Source organism: Augochlora pura, chromosome 4 (genome assembly GCF_028453695.1).
Source record: "Augochlora pura isolate Apur16 chromosome 4, APUR_v2.2.1, whole genome shotgun sequence".
Classification (NCBI taxonomy): domain Eukaryota; kingdom Metazoa; phylum Arthropoda; class Insecta; order Hymenoptera; family Halictidae; genus Augochlora; species Augochlora pura.
Genome location: NC_135775.1, coordinates 12,039,966 through 12,058,310, shown reverse-complemented (window position 1 = coordinate 12,058,310; position 18,345 = coordinate 12,039,966). Strand labels below are relative to the sequence as shown.

Sequence of the window (18,345 nt, the reverse complement as noted above, 5' to 3'; positions counted from 1 at the left end):
CATTCGATCCTACGGGTGCAATGTGGAAAGTTGTTATCGAATTTCTCTGACAGATAGAACCGATCTTTTCGAAATGTATCGCTTCTCTGGTTTGTCAAATTCTGGAACTCTTTCAGATTCATCGAATTCGATTGATCCAGAATCTCGATTAAAATTTTGAACAGAAGATTTCGATTGTAACGGGAACGATACTATTTTTTGAGAACGTGAATTACACGTATTTCCGTTGAACTGGGAGGAAATTTATGGAACAGGATGCTTGATAACGAGAAGGAAAACGACACGTAAGACCTGAGCGACTTTCACTACGATGGAAGAAGCGTTGAGTGTACATTTTTCGTAATATTTTATTGGAAAACGAGAACAGTAACGAGTAAAAAAGTTAATTAAAAAACAGAACAACAGTAACAACAGTACTTAAATTATATACAAAGGAAGGAAAGAACGCAGTCGGTTGCGGGCCAGAAAGATACGACCCTTTTTCGCGGACTTTCTCCGCTACTTCCGGAGCAGTACGGTTCGCAGAGCCTCAGGCAAAAACGGTGAACGTTGTCTACGATCGATTTGACATCAGCCGGACGGATCGCACACTAATCAGTCACCAGACGTTAGTGCTTCTTCGCGTGGTGATAGATCGTCTTGTAAACGGGGATCTTGATGGGATACGGTTTGATGACTGCCACCGGCACGTGTTTCTCGATAGTGATCGGGACTGGCTTCTCGACTGGAACTGGAATGTGCTTCTCCACAGGGAACGGAACCTTCTTCTCCACTGGCACTGCCACCGTCTTTATCACCTGCACGGGAACTGGCTTCGGGATGGGCTGGGCCACTGGATAGTTCTGGGGAACGCCCACGGCTACCGGATGCGGCACTGCTATTTTCACAATATGTGGAACCGGTACACCTAAAATACAAATTAGAAATATCAGAGAAATTAGAGAAATTAGATTTACAGGCAAAATATGCGTATGTTTATAAACTGCGATGTTTGCGAAGAAAGTATTGTAGCATCAAATAAGATTTGATTTTAATTGATAAAAGCTGTTATGAATCCAGAATCGATACAAATCGTATGAAAATCCATGGAACTGTTTTTAGAAGCCGTGGGTGTATAAAGAAAAGTCTGCTTTCCTGCGTAACTGATAAACTTGATTTCCACACCTTCGCTTGCCTAGCTAAGATTTATTACTTCCGCGTGAGAAGTATTATTAGAACTGGTAGAGTTTGCGGAAATAGATTACCAAGCAACACGATACGTAGATCTGTACATAAAGTAGAAAGTGCGGTATACGACGAGATCGAAAAAGGTTTCCTGAGGATTGTTAATTTAAATGAGAGCAAATTCACTTTCCAGACTTCCAAATTCGTAGGAACTGCAGCCCTTGTCAAGAGCGGATAGATAATTTTGGACCTGACAATATAAAGTTAATTTAACTTTGATTCACTATTAGTCACCCGGAGTCAACTTTCTGTGAAATTTTCGCTTTCGAACTTTCTCAAAGTTGAACGATTGCTTGGAGTAATTAGTCACTTTACAGCTGCAACGTGTCATTACGGGATGTTGTCCAGCAATGGTCGTGGAACTTTGCTCACCAGGATACTTCAGACTTTTAATATACTATGACTCGAATTCTGTGCTAGTCTTACAAAAACTAATTTTACATCGTCCACAATTTTTTAATCAATTTTATACTTTGAAAGCTTCTTTCAAAATCACTCTATATGAAAATGAACTTCACATAGCTATCGAAATTAGGACGGAACCTAAATGTATCCATTAAAAATGATTGAACAGATTAATTGAAACGAAAGTCGCGCGAAATCTAAATAACTGTTTCCTTGATTTTACACATTTATGATAATAATTATTTTAAGCTATTTTCGACTGTTAAACGAGAAAGTATAGTTTCAGATGACGCCTGTTTCTTTCAATCTACTGAAACTATCCACTTTTAATGCTGAGTAGATTAATGCCGAACGATGTTTGTACATGCTTTTGTTTTAAGAAATATCTCAGCGGGTAGTCACTAAGGCGACGTTAGTCGAGCAATTAGGAACTTACCGATGTGCTTAATCACTTTAACGGGCACAGGCTTGGTAACTTCCACGTGCTCGGACACAGGAACGCTCTGGACCACGCTGTGGCCACCGTCCAGAGAAACACCCTCGTCTCCGCCTTCGTGTCCACCCCCGAGGGACGAGTAATCCGAGCCTAAGTGGTCGCTGGATACGTCTAAGTGTCCACCGACGGATCCCTCGTAACCACCGCCATGTCCTCCGCCAAAGTCGCCACCGTAACTGCTGCCTCCGTAGCCGCCGCCTCCGTAGCCGCCGCCTCCGTAGCTGCCGCCTCCGTAGCTGCCGCCTCCGTAGCTGCTTCCTCCGTAGCTGCTGCCTCCGTAGCCGCCGCCACCATAACTGCCGCCACCGTAATCGCTGCCGCCGTAATCACCGCCACCATAGTCACCACCGTAGCTTCCGCTCGACGCGGACCCGTGTGACTCCTGGTCAGACCTTTCTATAGGCATGAATCCACCGTACAGCTGGGGATGGTATTGACTTTGATCCTGGTTCACGATCACCGGCGCGGCCACCGCCAAGGACGCCAGAGAAAGCAGCACCTGTGTCCAAGGTAAAGTTCAAATTACTGGAAAGGCGCAAGCAAGATCTGGTCTCGCGATCGCGGTCCCGCGAACGGCAATTAATCTATCGACCGTAAGATATTTTAATCAATGTTGATACACGGCGATGCTAATTACCATCTGGCTGACACACGGCGGAAAGTCGTAATTGAGGGGTCCGATATCTTCGCGAGTCGCTAATGAGTAGGATGTTTGCATAAAATTGATGGTTCTCGACCGACCCGTTTTTAATTGCAGAAGGTATGCCCTAGCATTTATTACTCTCGTTAGGAATCCAATTAAGTCGAGAGCCAGACGTACGCTAACTAGATTTGATTTGCGTTATAATACACAAAATTTCGTTGAAGCTACTTTTCCTACCGAAATCTCAAAGACAATGTTCTCACTGTTCTCGCTGAAGTTTTTCAGTGATCGTATTTCAACGTTATAGAGAGAGATAAAAAACGGTTCGCTCAACAGTGGTGCCGTCAACAGAAGTTTCGTGCAATTTTGAGGATCGTTCTACCCGGATTTCGCTACTCACGATTCCGTTCATGGTTACACGCATAACGCCTGTTTGCGCCGGCTTGCTAGACTTGGAAGTTCCTTCGGCAACTGATAGATCTTTGCTCATTGCTCGTCTTAATATACCGCCGAGCCTTTCACTGTCGACGATGTAGTTTCGTCCTGGCGTCCGGTCTGCCACGCCGCAGTTGGCAGGCGCAATTGTTTCTCCTCCGACTGTCCAACGGGCACCGTCGAATGTATTGGCCGGTTTTGTGTGCCGAACGGCGCCGCGCGAATTAGACAGTTTCTGATCGCCTTGGCGGGCGAATGTGGCCACGTTCGCCGGTGATTTTCATTTGCGGGTTTCCACAGCCGACGCGCGCCTGCCGCCGATCCCTTTTCAGTGGCAACGGAATCGCCCAAGATCGCCCGGGCCCCTCGTCGGTTCGTTGGCATATCGGTGTGACTCGATGCTTGTTTTTAACGCGCCGAAGCAACGGGAAAACGTAGGCGCGCCTTAATTAACTGACAACGGTCGCTTTCGTTTGTAATTACATGGAAAATCGAGCAGGTGAAATTAACGACACCAGGAATCGAGAGCGTGAAATTATAGCGAACGGCACAAATCAATTTTCCTGGTTCCCATGAAGTTAGTATCGTTTAACGACCTGTTGCATAAATTTATGTTACGCAACGAATCAAGAATACTGTACTATTCTCGATGTCTGTCTGAACTCAATCTGACATTAAGTAGTTATAAATATTCCTCAGTTCATCAACCACGTCCTTACACAATTACACGCTCGTTGAAGCACGATGATTGACAGGTTTATCGTCGGTATCCGTTGATACCGTACGCGAACGAAATTACACAGCGATCGATGCAAACTCTACAGAATTCTTCGGAACGCAGAGATTACTCTATTAAAAACGCGCTGGGATCGTTCGTTTAAAAATCTAACTGATGAGGCAATTTCATTAAGGAAATAATGACTGCCAGACCGGGGTAGCCGAGTTACCGTCGAAGTTTTTGCAGCGTAATGAAAGCATCGAGCCTCATCCAGAGCCCGAACATCTATCATTCTGTAATTAACGGACTTAAATGTCGCCGAGATTCTGCCTCTTCCACATTTGTTAGAGAACTTCGCTCCCCGTTGCCTGAGAATCTGTTCGGTCCCGTGTCCATGAAAGTTCCCCGAAGTGCTGGCTGCGTCTGTAATTAAGTTAGTCGGCGCGACTCCTGTAAAACGCTCGCGCGAGGCGACAAATAGGATCGCGTGCACCGATACCTCGGACACACAGACCAAACTCGCGCCTCTTCTCTCCGTTTAGCCGGGCATGTGAAGAGAGCATAACGAAACCATCCCGACGCTATCTAGTTATAGAGAACACTCTGCTCGCAACTTCCCAGAAAATAATGATAATTGAAACACGGTGGCACGAATTCGTGACTCGGCTGCGATTTTCATGGAGATTTACGCGGAACGAAGTGCACCATTATCTCCTAAGAGCATGTAGTTTCTATGTTAACGTTAATACCGTTCAGTCATCGAATCCATCGTTAACTCATCAATCTAACGCTTCAAATGGTAACATCAAATGTTACTTAACACGCCTGTCATAGCTAAGTTATATAAATCGAACACTTTCGGACGTATAAGCACGGTAATAGTGCCACCGATCTAAGCAAAGACTGTCACCCTATAATGCAGACTGTCAATTCGTTAAATAATGCTACGTCTTTATAATATTGCAGGGGTAAACACTGAATAGCTTTTAGATACGTATTATGATGCTCATATTTTAATCACAAATATCTTAAAAACTGTTAATTGCCTGACCCTATCATAGTACAAATTCGTAAAGAGGAGAACTAGGTCTCCAAGTGTAAAAAGTCACAATAAAGTTAGCGACCCCAAGGCCTCGCATTCTCCTCGTTTTTATCCGATATCTTTATACTTGAACGAAGAGGAAAATAAGGTAGACGGTGTAACTAAAAACTGATTTCTTTATTTTTGGCAACAGAGTAACAGAACGAACAAATATAAATATTATACTACGCTAGGGACGCGTCCAGCGTCCCATCGGAAATGGCTTGAACCTCTTCGGCTGTCGTGCGCTTCGTTGTCATCCTCCATTGAGCTGTGTGCGTCCCGCCACGCGTTCCCGCAGGGTTCGCGAGGCAAAAGTCTCAGCATTGTCCTCTCCGAGGGGGGTGGGGGAAGGGGCGGCACGTCTCCTATAACCGTGCATCATCACCGCGACGGTGATGCAACTAATGGCTCCATCCGTGGCCATGCGACTTGACCCGATGGAACACGTGCTTGTAGACCGGAACGTGGATCGGATACGGCTTCTCCACTGGCACGGGTATATGCTTCTCCACGGTTATGGGCACAGGCTTCTCTACCGGGACCGGTATTATCTTTTCCACCGGATACGGAACCTTCTTCTCGACTGGGACCGCGATGGTCTTCACCACCGGAATCGGTACCGGCTTCGAGACCGGTACGTGGACTGGATATGGCTGAGGTACGCCCACTGCGACCGGATGCGGCACTGGAATCGCTACTGGCTGCGCGACCGGGACACCTGATCATGCGAAAACCGATTCAATTTCACTTGTCCTGTGAAAGCGCTAATTAGAGTTCCTTACTCCGCGGGCTTGTCTCGCAGAATCGAGATTTCCAATGTATCCATTTGGTAATTTAATCAAATTAATGCTTGGCTACAAAACTTTAGTGCAAATGTTTAATCCACGTAAGCACTGCGGATGAGGAACTCATTGTTTGTTTCGAATATTGCCGTATTTGTTGCAGTTTGAGGTATTTGCTTGAAATTCGAGATTATAAGCCAAGTAATAGAATAGAAGTTCGTTTCTAATGAAAATAGGTAGGTTCGACTGTACGAAGATTAAAATAAATTGCAAATATCAATGTACCAGCATCGGCTTACTCATATTTGTTAAAAAGAAGAATGATATCCTTATTCGACAATCTAATAATTCTTGCAAGCATGTGAAAATCAAGTAAAAGCTACATAACTTTATTATTGCTTATTATTACGAAAGAGTTAAATTAAGTACTTAACCCTTCCGATGTCTAGTGACGAAAGCTTGAAATAAAATTCCATTCCTCAATTATCAACGTTTAAGCGTAAAAACAAATGTAGACAAATGAAAAATAGAAATTATTTTCGTCTTATATGAAATTTGTTGCAACGATAAAAATTATAGGACAAGAGCTTAATAAATATATAAAATGCATTAGAACATCTGCAGGGTACATTAATTTGTGTGCAGCTCCATGAATTGTTTAAAATGTTTGAAAATGAAAATGTGTAGTGTCTTTTGTCGGGTATAATAAAATTAAATAAATATTCATGTTTCCCAGCGACTTCAGAAACCGCGGGTTGAAACTCACCAATATTTTTGACAACAGGTATGGGAACAGGCTTTGTGATCTCAACGTGCTCGCTCACGGGAACAGCTGGGGCGTAGTGATGTTGTATGTGTCCATGATATCCGTGATCGAGGCCTCCACCCCCATAAGACCCATAGCCGGACACATCGTGAAACCCACCGGACAGGTGCCCGTGTAATTCCAGGCCGTGTCCTGCACCGTAGTTGCTCTCGCTAGATATCCTGACAAGGATGGCACCGTTAATACTAAACAAAAATGATTAATTCCTCGATCGATGATCTCTTACCCTTGCCAGCCACTGGCATCGCCGACATCGATGCTACCGAGCGTGGATCCGGCGATCAGGCACACCACGAGAACCTGAAATATTCGAGGACATTAGTTAAACTCCTCCGAAGCGAGAAAGCCATTCGGAATCGACGATATGCGGGTTCGTAAACTGTTTTGGCACAACGATACACGCCGAACTCGGTCAGCGAACTACTAAAATCACATGTCCGTGATGAAGTGTCCAGAACGACGGCCGTAACTCCCCAAAGGCAGCGTAAAATATAAAACTCGGTATGAATGGGGTTCGGCGGCTTTACGAGCCGCCTCGGATACGCATCTCTGTGTGCGGAAGAAAGCAGCGGGGTGAGCGACGGTCACTTTTCACCGGCATTGTTCGCGGTGCAAGCGGAACTGGCCGAGGGACGCGGTAATTTTTTAGTCACGGTCCACCGGTGCTTCCCTCAGGCTAACCCCCGCTTCGCTTATCTCTCGATCGACTTTCCTGCCCTGTTTTTCGTCCTAGGGTTCTTTTTCTCCTGACGGGTACTTACGGAGGGCCAAGAGAACATACTTCGACCACTTCGACGGGGACAGTGGATCAAGAAATGGATACTGCGGATAGCTGCCGATGGACCGCTCCTTTTTATACGCTTTCTCCCTCCCCCGGCTGATGATCTCTCTCCTGAAAACCGGACTTGCATGCTCGCGCTCGTATCATACGCGCGCGCGTGTAGGAAATACGAACGGACGAGTACGCGACGAAACTTGACACTCATGCTTCTAGACATCTTAGACGCGAACGCACTTTCAGTGTCACAGTGGCATGGTCGAGAATTTTGAAGGGTGTCTCTGTCCCTCGACACATCTGTGAGACCTTCTTTCTCGAAACTTCATCTTACCCGCCGCTGAAAGAACTTTCGCGACCGTACCTATATTTTTCTAGACGAGAGTCGTTTCAACGATATATATACGGAGAGCAAATTGCTCCGGTTAACATCATCTCGAATCCGAATTTTGTTGGCCGATTGAAATTCACGCGACGAGGGACCAACTGGTCCGTTGGTCTTCCTCGAGAAACGCTGACGGAATGCACCGTCAGATTCGCTAACTATCGTGGTCTAGGTGAACGTGGTGAACGCCCATGCGAACCGACCGTGATCTCTCGCGATTGAGCAAGCGATGAAAGCGATTTCCTTTTCTACGCGAGTCCTCTTTCTTCCGTTTTGCCCTATTTTGCGATGTCACCGTCATAAAATTCTCAGTCGGAATCCGACCGTGTCCGTTCACCAGGATCGAGGCAAAAAGACTTGCCGCATTTACTGCCGACGCTTTGATGATACGTTATGAAATATTGACGCTTGTCCATTCTCCTGAAATATGAAAATTTCTTTCGTTTCGAGTGAAAGGTCGATGAGGGGTGCAACAAATTTCGAATAACATGGTTTCCAATTGCTGAAATGATGTACGTGATACACCATTTACTTAAAATTTCCATAGAAATGACCACAACAAGATACAGTTAATGATTGGTAAGTTGATAGTTATCAATCTGTTTCCTCCACTGTTTTCTCGTAAGTGTAGTTGATGGGACACTTTCTTAGCTCATTCATCGGCCAAGTTTACGATATTGTTAAAACCCAGTGAGAGTGGCGACGTCTTTCACGCAATAAGAAAGGAAAGCAAATAAAACTGGGTGAGGTAAAAGGCAAAACGCGGGTAGATCCAAAAAAACAGCATCGATGAAAGTACGACTATTGGCTGGTTCGGTGTGAAAGGAGGATCGCCGTTCGGCCGTTATAATGGCTGCAGCTGCCTCGTGGCAATAGTTACTTTGATTCCGCTAAAACGAGTTCCATCGTTTCCCTTCTTCTGAATTCACTGTAGTATGGTACCGATGCTCGTGGCTGGCTAAGGTCGGCTCAAATGCAAGGCTATGTTACCAGAACGGATATCGATTGCGGGTCGGTTGCGTCGGTTCACTGACCGATATAACTTATAATCGTGAATTGACATGAGATTATAGGACTTGGCTTCTTCAACCGGATTTTCCGGGTCTCGTAATGCTTGCAACGAATTTTACGCCTGAGCGGAACACGTTTAAAACAGTTTATGTCCTGGATCGGTAATGAAGTTGCGCGAAACATATAAGTGGATGGCTGTGAATGAGGAAGTTCGTAATTTTCAGAAATCATTATAAATATTTTATGTATGTCTGAATAGAAAAAAATATTGGTTTTTCGAGTCTTCGCATGCCAGGAACAAGAGAGATAGTCACAGAGTGTAGGTCTTGATAGAGAATGGAAATTGTCTGCATGAATTGTAAGATACGGAAGCTCTATTCGCATACGCTTTCTGTCTTAATCATTTAAACAAATTAAGAGCTATACAATAATATTTTTTAATCCCCAAAACTACACTAAATTTCAATTGAAAGATTTACCTCCTTTTATATCACTTTTAATATTCTACATACAGCAAAATTTGATCAGTTTCTAAGAATTCTCAAACATTTCCTATTAGAAAAGAAACTGAAACATTTAATTGTTATGTTTAATTTCGAGTCTGCACCTAAGTGGCTTCTTTAGGCAATGACCATCAGTCTACCATTTTACTTAAATTTTCTTACAAATGATCAAAGCGAACGTATTTCAATCAGGATTGTACTCGCCAACGTACAAAGACAACAAGCAAACTCGATCAAAAATCGAGGGTGTCTTCAAAATATGGCAGTTCAATTCACCTTAAGGAATCGATTCTCGAATTGACGCAGAATTGAATTGTAAAAGTCGTTTGTTCTAAAAAACCAAAACCAAAAATTGATATGAGTAGAGTCGTCACAAAACGATCGTTCCTTCGATAAAGAAAATAAAATAGGAAATCGAAGAGATTCATGTGAGAAAATTTTTTGGGAATGATCCTAAAGCAATCCGATACGTAGCAGTTCCAATTAATTAGTAGTTTTAATCATCGATATTGAGAAAAAATGAATGTCAAAGAATCGTGTTAAAAGATCGACGTTTTAATCAAAAGAATCGATTTCCTAGAGGATTGAATCGGAGTCGTACATCCCTACTTCAAATTTTGGAAGTACCGGACAATATTGGTCGGTAAACTTGTCGAGAGGTGAGAAAAGCGTCCTCGAAGACTGATTATTTTCCATCGAGAGAATCCAGCCACAAATCGGTGGCCCGATTAAACTGGCCGGTCCGGCTCTACAGCAATTCGCCGGGATGTGGATGCATCGGTCAAGTCCGGGGTGGGTGTTCTTCCTTTGACCGGACGAAGTCCGGAACGGTGACAGAAAGGGCCATTGTCCAGGTAAATGATCAGAGAGCCTCGGATGGAAGTCACCGGGCCAAGAAAGAGTGACTTTGATCGAGCGACTTTCTTCCCTCGGTAATTGCTCCTGATTCGTGGAGCTGTAGCGGCGGCAGCAGCCCGAAAGGACCGCGGGGGACCAACCACGGCGGAGAAAGGGGGTACTACGGATGGTCAGGAAAGAGGCGAGTGAAAGGATTTCGTGCGGGACACGCTCGTAGATCCGACGAGGAGAGTTTATCCAACCCGGTCGTTCTCCCGACCGTTCTGTTGCACGTAACTGGACACTGATGTTGCATTCTTCTCCCTGGCATGTTCCGTCGGTGCACTGTCTTCCCGCAAAACGGATCACAGCGTCACTTTCACTAAGACTTCTCCTAGATAGGCCCGGTCGGATCGCGATACCATTGTCTCCGAACGATCCAGGAAACGGTGGCTTCGCCGGAAGCACCGCTTGACCCTCGGCGATCCAATTGTCCACGGGAAAGGAAGCGACACAGTTCCTAGCAGCGTTTAACGATCCATTTGTCGCGACGACGATCGACCGGCAACTGTGTCATGACGTTAAGTAATCCTCTGCGAATAAAGCGTTTGCCCAAATACACGAGGCGAGACTTCCTTTTTTGGAGGAATTGGATTTAATGCGAACTTGTACAAGGCTTTAATGATACTTCGGGTGATGCATTGTCTTTTGGCGGTGAAAGTGATTGGTACTTTCTATGGGTCTGGGTACAGATAAATAATCGGTCGAATTTCTGAAACAATGTTTATTCATAACAAGTCTAAAAATTATAGGGAACCAACACCATTACTAAAACGATACAGAGTGGAGACTTTATGGCAGTGAACGGCGATTCTTATCGGCGCCAGGGAGGATGCACCGGTTTCTGCAGCGCTGCGAGCTGCACTGCATTCGCCACGGCGTTCTCTTTCGCTGCTATGATATCTTTTTCCTGGAAACATATAAAAGGATAAGAAGGGCGATGAAATATGAAAGGGGATTGTCGATTAGAATGCCTTGTAAAAGCTATTTTACCACTTTATCTACCGATGAAGATCAATGATTAAGAATTTTTTTTAAATTGTTCAAAGACCACAATAATCGAATCCATAGTCCATAATATTATATTGATTAATATAATGTTAAGAATTCTTTTTATATTACTATTTGAAAGAAAATGATCGAATTTCTCTTTGATAAAGATGAATCACTGACTAATCACTTCCATTAATTACATTTCAGTAAGAGAAGTGATAAGACAGTAATTTCATTGTTTTAAGTGCAGTGACGACTGCTTAAAAATGCACGCTAACGATCTGTCACTCGCACTTGAAATTAAAAGCGCTTACTTTTACAAAACTTACTGTTGAAACAAACTTGCCTTTACGGAAATTTTACACAGATTTTCTACAAATTTTGTTTTATACAGAAAGACCTACAGAATAGATCATTTTAATGCAGCTAATAATTTCAGAAATACAATGCTTCTTTTAATATATTTTTTACTACTCGGCGAGCCAAAAAAATGCATTATATTGCAATTGATTGAAATCATTTTTATTGGAGAAATTATACCTTTGCCTCCTGCTCGCTTTGACTGATCTGCTTATCCACGTCTTGCTTCTGCAACTCAGCTGCAGTTTCTGCTGCGTTCCTTTGAATTGCAGCGGCGGCGGCAGCCTCCCTGGCGGCTGCCACCCGTTGAGCAGCTGCTACTGCATCCTTCAGGGACGCTAATCTCTGCTGAAGAGCCACTAGCTGCTTGGCACTCGATCTGGCTTCCGCTTCGGCTGACGACGAGATCTCTTGCGACCTTAGAAACCCAATCATATGCTTCGTTAATATCAAATTCAAATGATCAAGTATTGCTACTACATATTTAAGAGCATCTAATTGAAAAATTCATCGATAAATATTCGTACACGTTCGAGGGACTTATACTCAAAAATAATAATCCATGAACGCTTCTATATAAACAAAAGAATCAAAGTCAACTGTGATAACTGGACTTCGGATATTTATGCGAAATAAAAATTATCTATATTAAATGGAATGGACGTAAGTTTAATGAAAACCCATTCTCTTTTCTAACAATTGTAACAGGTTCGAAATAATATAACAATCATTTTTTAATTCTTTTGATTTCTTTTCTTTGTTACAAATGCATAAAATCCACAATCTCTTAATAAAAAATAGATATTTATATGTTCGAAAGAATCATGTATTTAATATTTATCTTTCTGATTCTAGTTTGGCAAATTAACTATAAAGGAAAAATAATAGCCTAATGGTATCGTGGTTTTATCTCAATTATAGTAGCTTTTTCGAAATGGTTACCTAGCTGTAGCCTCCCTCGCAGCAGCCTCCTTGGCCAGAGCAACCTTCTGCTGCACGACAGCAGCGTGTTTAGCTTCCGCCACCCTCTGGTGAGCCAAGTTCACATTATGGTTCGCGTCTTTGGCGTGTTGAATCGCTCTAATGACATCTGGTGGATAGGCAATACTGGGTGTACCAGGAGCTGGATCCCTCAATGCCTGCCATTGATACAAATATAATATAATACATTTTTATTTCGTAGAAATCGTGTTTGAAGGTAAAATAGTATAGTCACCAAGAAAGTTTGACTCGTCATACCTGAATGGCAACGTCGTGCGTAGCCTGAACCTGCACCTGCGTCAAGGGAATATCAGGAACACCCGAAGGGCTCCACGAAGCCGATCCGAAGCTGGTTGGTGACCATGATGGAGCGGAGAAAATGGGTGCCACGCCGAAGAAATCGTAGTTAGGTGATCCAAACAATGCCACTCCTCTTTTCTCTTTCTTCGATACTGATTTTGACTCTGCCATATTGGCCAGTGCAACGGCAACGGCAACGAAAGCAACAAAGATCTGTAAGTATATTATTAAATATATTTATATTGCGATCAAGAGGTTAGTTATATTTTAACAAATAAATTAAATTTAAACTGAGATCGTTCACCGTGAAGAAGGTTTTCATCTTGGTAGATTTGTGGATGACCGTATCGATGATACTGAATTCTCCAAGTCGAAGGATCCGTATATATACAGATTCGGATTCGCAGGGGAATGCCCTATTCGCTTCGGTGTAATGACAAAATTAATAAGGACCATTAAGAGAATGGAAAAAATTGAAATACCGCGACAGAATTACAGGCCTGCATTGTTTAATGACGATTCGCGGCGTTGGCGTTCCTGTACAATCACCGTCCAGAAGGCCGGGTATCCGACTTGAAATTGATGGACATCGATAACTTTTATCTCCGTGCCCAGGAAATCATTGAAGAGTGACTGCAACCTGTTTGCTTCCGGTTCGGCTCCTTTGTCATAGAGAAATGGTAAATTTGTTACACCAAAAGTCTGTGCCAGTGTAGAATGATACCGGAAAATCCTATCGTATAAACTTTCGTTTGATCTAATTAATTGGAAGAGGTAAATTAAAAAGTTGTATCAGTTTATTAAAATAAAAGATTATCGTTCCTTTCAATCTGAGTTGGTTTCGTCTCATTGCATCGTTTCATCTAAATCACTGTGTAATATAAATGCGGACTTCGGAATTACTTTCGTGTGCTTTCCTACGCAAATGTAGATTATTCCAGTTTCATTTTAACCCGCTGGATTATCGCTCCTTTCATGCTGTAACAATTAGCACTTATTCGTACTTAATAATTTTCCTAGTAGGACAAGAAAATTTTTTTTCGTGTATTGTCTTTATTTAGTTTTGTTTATATACTTTTATAACAGAAGAATTTATTTTTACTTCGACGTAGAAGAAATTAATAATATTCATATTTAGTAGGTACATAAAATTACATTGATATATTATGCAGATACATTGCATAAAATCTTCACTACGAGCCTGACTCGTTATTATAGTGCAAGGAGTTAAGTTTTGATTCAGGAAGAGAATTTTATTTAAAAGGGAAAAGAAATTGAGTATTTGTCATACTTGTATTTTTAACAGAATCAAAACATATATATACAAATAGATATAACAACACTAACATACATTGCATACGTTCTTAAAATCTACGAACAAGTTCTGAATTTGTATTATTTCAGTCAGGTATTTGTAGGTATCGCTCGATTGCATACACTTTTTTAATTCGCAATAATCATTCTACTCTTGACGCTTCTCATATTTTCGGGCAACTTGTATCCGAAACCTCCATTATACACTACTTCTGTCAAAACGTTAGAGCCTTGTCCCTCGTTATCTCTGAACCCTCGAGGAATTTTGCGGTAATTGAAGCTGCTTCGACTTCCTTGTCCAGTAGAATCCTCGGAATCGCGATTGTCCTCGTTTCGATAAGATTTCGGAACATACTCATCTTCCGATTCTTCTTTCATATACTCTGAAACCACACACAAGGTTTGTATATTGCAATATCATTCATTAACCCCTTGCACTACGACACCTTCCACACTACATTGATTAGCTCTTATTTATCCTTGATACTGTCCTCAAAAGATCCAGGTAATTATTGCCTTTTGTATTACCTGTATTTACTTCCGTTTCTACACTTTAATAACAGAAGAATTTAACTTGATTTCGATTTAGAAGAAATTAATTATTTATTAATTTACTAGGTCTTGCGTGGAATCTTTATCACGAATCTGACTCGTTATTATAATGCAAGAAGTTAACAATCATAAAACTAATTTGTTGGAAAAATTTAACCTACTCTGTTTAGACGATTCTCTTCCATAAGACCCTCCAAAATCGTCGTCATAATTTTTCTCGTAATATTTAGGCTTATAGGAATCGTCCTCAGACTTCTGTCTCTCGTAATCATAACTACCTGCGTCATCTTCATTTTCCTGCTTATCATAAAGAGGCTTCGATGAGCTTCCATCAGATTGATATTTTCCCGAAGGACTATCTTCTTCGTCGTCGTCGTCATCGTTCGACGACGAATAATCGCTATATTTGGTGTACGGTTTCTCTTCAATCTCTTCCTCGCGGTTCCGATTCGAATACTTGCCAAACTTTTCATCGTATTGTTTGAAGGGGAAATAATTGGAAGGCTTGAAATTACCTTCCATCTGAGAGGGTTTAAATTTCCTATCTGGCTTCGGCTCGTAGTCTTCGTCACTGCTGTTACCTGGCCCATAATCCTTGCCCGCATCTATGGAATCAAACGCCATCCGTTATCAAAATCGATTTTAATAGTAAATACACCCCCGTATAAAGAAGAATGTTTTTTACATAGAAATGTTTCTCATAAAATGTTCTAGTTTTTCTAGATATTCTCAATTTTGTATACAAGAGCGTGCACCAATTCTATAAATTTCAACCTTTTCATTTATTTAGAACACTTAACACTTCGGTTGCCACGTCATCCATATGTAGGCGACTAAATTATTTGTCCAAATTTGAAAATTACGTTTTACTCAAATCTGTTATATTTTCCCAATTTTATTAGGATTCGTAAAACGTAAGAATATTAAAAATGTAATTAACACTTTGCCGTCCGCACGTCTCGCAAAAATTTCTTCGTTTGGCGCTGGCAGCACTGATTCAAATTACTTCACTTATCACCCTTATCGGGAAAGGTTATCGGAAAATTGGAACTTGTCGAGTTTTACTAATCTCATCGTTAGTTTTCATGAGTTTTCAATCTTGTCCACCTATTTTCATGAAATTTCGAAGATACACATATATAAATAAATGTAAAATTTCTTTGTCCTATGTATTTGCGCGTTACACCACTATGGTGTCGCCGGCCGTCGAGAGATACTTTGCGAAGGTCACCACTGTGGTGTCGCCGGACGGCATAGCGTTAATACTATAAAACTAAACTTTTCAATTTCAATTTGTTTGAGGAAAGTGTCTCAATTTTACGAAATCTTTCAGCTTGTTAGTGCGTCGATCAATGTGTTAAGAAGTACTATTAAAGTATACGGTTTCTCAGTCGAAAGCAATTACTTTTAACATATTGTTTTCGTCTTTGTTAACCTGTTAGTTGCGTACAACGAGTATACACGTCGCAAACGAATGGCAATTTTACATTTTACAAGAAAAATACTTCTCCCACAATCTAGGTTCAAACTATACTCATTGTGATTGATAAAACGCATAACAAAATTTCTCTTCAAAATAAATTGACGCAGTTAAGTGGTTAATTTTATTACAAACCATCAACGGCCTCGTCGTCGTCGTCGTCGTCGTCCGTTTTAGGTGGAGGTGTCGGTTTCTTCTTGTCAATGACCTCCACGTCGGTTCTAATCTCCTGCAGCGGACCAAGGTTACGATGTCCGCCTGCAGGCTGGATGTTTCCATTACCGAAGTGTAACAGCGGTTGCATTTGAAGGGGCTCGTAGCCTGTCGTAGAAAACCCGCTAACGGTTGGACGAACCTGCACGGCAGCACCCTTGTACTGTGGGAACTGTGGGTTGCTATTGGCAATCGAAATGGGAATTACTTGGCCTTGGAAACTGGAAAAAGGAGACAAGAACGGCGTGCCCAGCTGCACGTTGCTCAATTTAGGCGTTCTTTCGGGGTAACTGAACTGATCGACTGGACTCAAGATCAGAGGCTGGTTTTGATAATTATTGTAGTAGGCTGGGTGATTGTTGTGTGCCTGTAGAATCGACGACGCCTTTTTATTGTACTGATTTTGTACAACCGGTGAAAACAATTGGGGTCCAGAGACTTTTGGTAGCGGATAACCGGTTTTGTACAAAGGAAATTGTATGTTAGCTCCTGCAAACGATATACGATTAAATGTAATAATAATAAAAAATACTAAAAAATGTAACAATATTAAAGTATTTTGTTTAACTTAATTCAGATTGAAAAGCTACGTTCTCTGATATCGATTACTTTTTCATTACTACGTTTCGCGGATCTTAATAAAGTTAGGAAATTATGATAGACGAGCGGGAAATATAATTATTAAATCTGTCGCGGTAGTTAAAGTCCTGAAGAATGCAGAAGTTGGTTAGAAGAACATTCTTTACGGTTTTACTTGTGGAATTTATGCATTTATTGGAAATGAGAGGGTGCAATTTAAAGCAGCCAGTCAGAATGACCAATACCGCATTATTTGTTTGATAGTTTTCTTAAAGACTCTTTCGTAGAAAATAATGGAATAAATTTCTGAAATCGAGCATACATTGCTATAAAAATGGGATAAATAAATAAAGCTTTCTTTATCGTTATAAAGCAACATACGTTAATTACATCTAATACTCGGTGTATTGTTAAAAGATACGATGTGAAAGGATTAAGAAAATCACGAATCATACCTGCGTTTTGATTACGTGTCATCTGTCTTACAGGTGAATCCTCGTTCATTACTTTGTAGCCAGCAGACATGGTGAACAAATTGTCAAAATATGGCGACGACTGATCCTTGGTTTGCGAGATTGCATAAGGAACAGGTGATTTGAATCCGCCCTCGTAAGGCCGAGGACTGGGTTTGTCTTTGTAATAACTCGTTTTGGCATTGCTGTCTTGGATGCTGCGCGAACTCTGCGGCTTCGATTGACGATATACGTATTCCCGTTGACCGTCATGACCCGCGTCGATGATCCCTTGCTTCGGTTTCACATAACTAGAAGGTAGAGGCTGCCGTTCCCCTGCTATCGCCGAATGCAACGCCGGTACAAATAATGTGGCGTAAATAATCTGTAATATATTTGTAATTTCAACAAGAAATTTTTGGAACAAATGTTTGGGAACAAATGATTGTTAGAGAGGATCGCGACGAACGTACCAGCATGGCACCGGATTAACGAGCACAGACGACCACTAAAGTTTCTTCTTAACTGGCTGCGACCAAGACTCCGTGATCTTTTATATTCGGCGATTAGCGATGCGAGACTGCCGAATGGGTTTGGCTTTTCTACGATTGACAAAAAGCGTGTCGAGAAAAGTCGTACTGTATCCCAGCGGCTCTCCAATGGTCGGCGACGCTCAAACACCGTGTCAACGACCTTCCTGCTTGTTGATGTACAGCGTGTACAAAAGTTGATACATTGCTTCTGCTAACTGACAACAATAAAACATCGACGTGCGACGTGAAAAATATATGAAGTTTGTAAAATTGCCAAACCACAGTGCAAACCTACTTCATAATCACCAAAAATAAAATATAATTATAAACATAGTATTGCAAAACAAGAATTAGTATCGTAAACTAAAAAATTATTATAAAACTAAGAAAAAGGTACCGTAATA

General features: G+C 41.8%; 4 protein-coding genes across 5 annotated transcripts; all 4 read right to left on the bottom strand.

Annotated features, from left to right (window-relative positions):
- Window positions 1-608: 608 nt before the first annotated feature.
- Window positions 609-3,225, bottom strand: LOC144468705 (uncharacterized). The gene is made up of 3 exons (XM_078178368.1): window positions 3,169-3,225; window positions 2,066-2,624; window positions 609-907 (listed from the first exon to the last, which is right to left on the bottom strand). Exons 1-3 carry the CDS (start codon window positions 3,190-3,192, stop codon window positions 609-611), a joined length of 882 nt encoding a protein of 293 aa, XP_078034494.1. The 5' UTR covers window positions 3,193-3,225.
- A 1,896-nt stretch (window positions 3,226-5,121) lies between these two features.
- Window positions 5,122-7,429, bottom strand: LOC144468706 (uncharacterized). 2 transcript variants are annotated; one of them, XM_078178370.1, is made up of 4 exons: window positions 7,375-7,429; window positions 6,840-6,913; window positions 6,554-6,774; window positions 5,122-5,723 (listed from the first exon to the last, which is right to left on the bottom strand). In XM_078178370.1, exons 1-4 carry the CDS (start codon window positions 7,390-7,392, stop codon window positions 5,407-5,409), a joined length of 630 nt encoding a protein of 209 aa, XP_078034496.1. In that variant the 5' UTR covers window positions 7,393-7,429; the 3' UTR covers window positions 5,122-5,406. The 2 variants fall into 2 exon arrangements, with proteins under 2 accessions (XP_078034496.1, XP_078034497.1); XM_078178371.1 differs by having other exon boundaries at window positions 6,554-6,765.
- A 3,569-nt stretch (window positions 7,430-10,998) lies between these two features.
- Window positions 10,999-13,140, bottom strand: LOC144469231 (uncharacterized). The gene is made up of 5 exons (XM_078179252.1): window positions 13,123-13,140; window positions 12,777-13,031; window positions 12,480-12,676; window positions 11,718-11,955; window positions 10,999-11,094 (listed from the first exon to the last, which is right to left on the bottom strand). The coding sequence occupies exons 1-5, from the start codon at window positions 13,138-13,140 to the stop codon at window positions 10,999-11,001; spliced, it is 804 nt and encodes a 267-aa protein (XP_078035378.1).
- Window positions 13,141-14,261: 1,121 nt separating this feature from the next.
- Window positions 14,262-17,887, bottom strand: LOC144468388 (uncharacterized). Its single transcript, XM_078177819.1, has 5 exons — window positions 17,882-17,887; window positions 17,403-17,793; window positions 16,300-16,863; window positions 14,846-15,289; window positions 14,262-14,515 (listed from the first exon to the last, which is right to left on the bottom strand). The coding sequence occupies exons 1-5, from the start codon at window positions 17,885-17,887 to the stop codon at window positions 14,262-14,264; spliced, it is 1,659 nt and encodes a 552-aa protein (XP_078033945.1).
- Window positions 17,888-18,345: the final 458 nt, after the last annotated feature.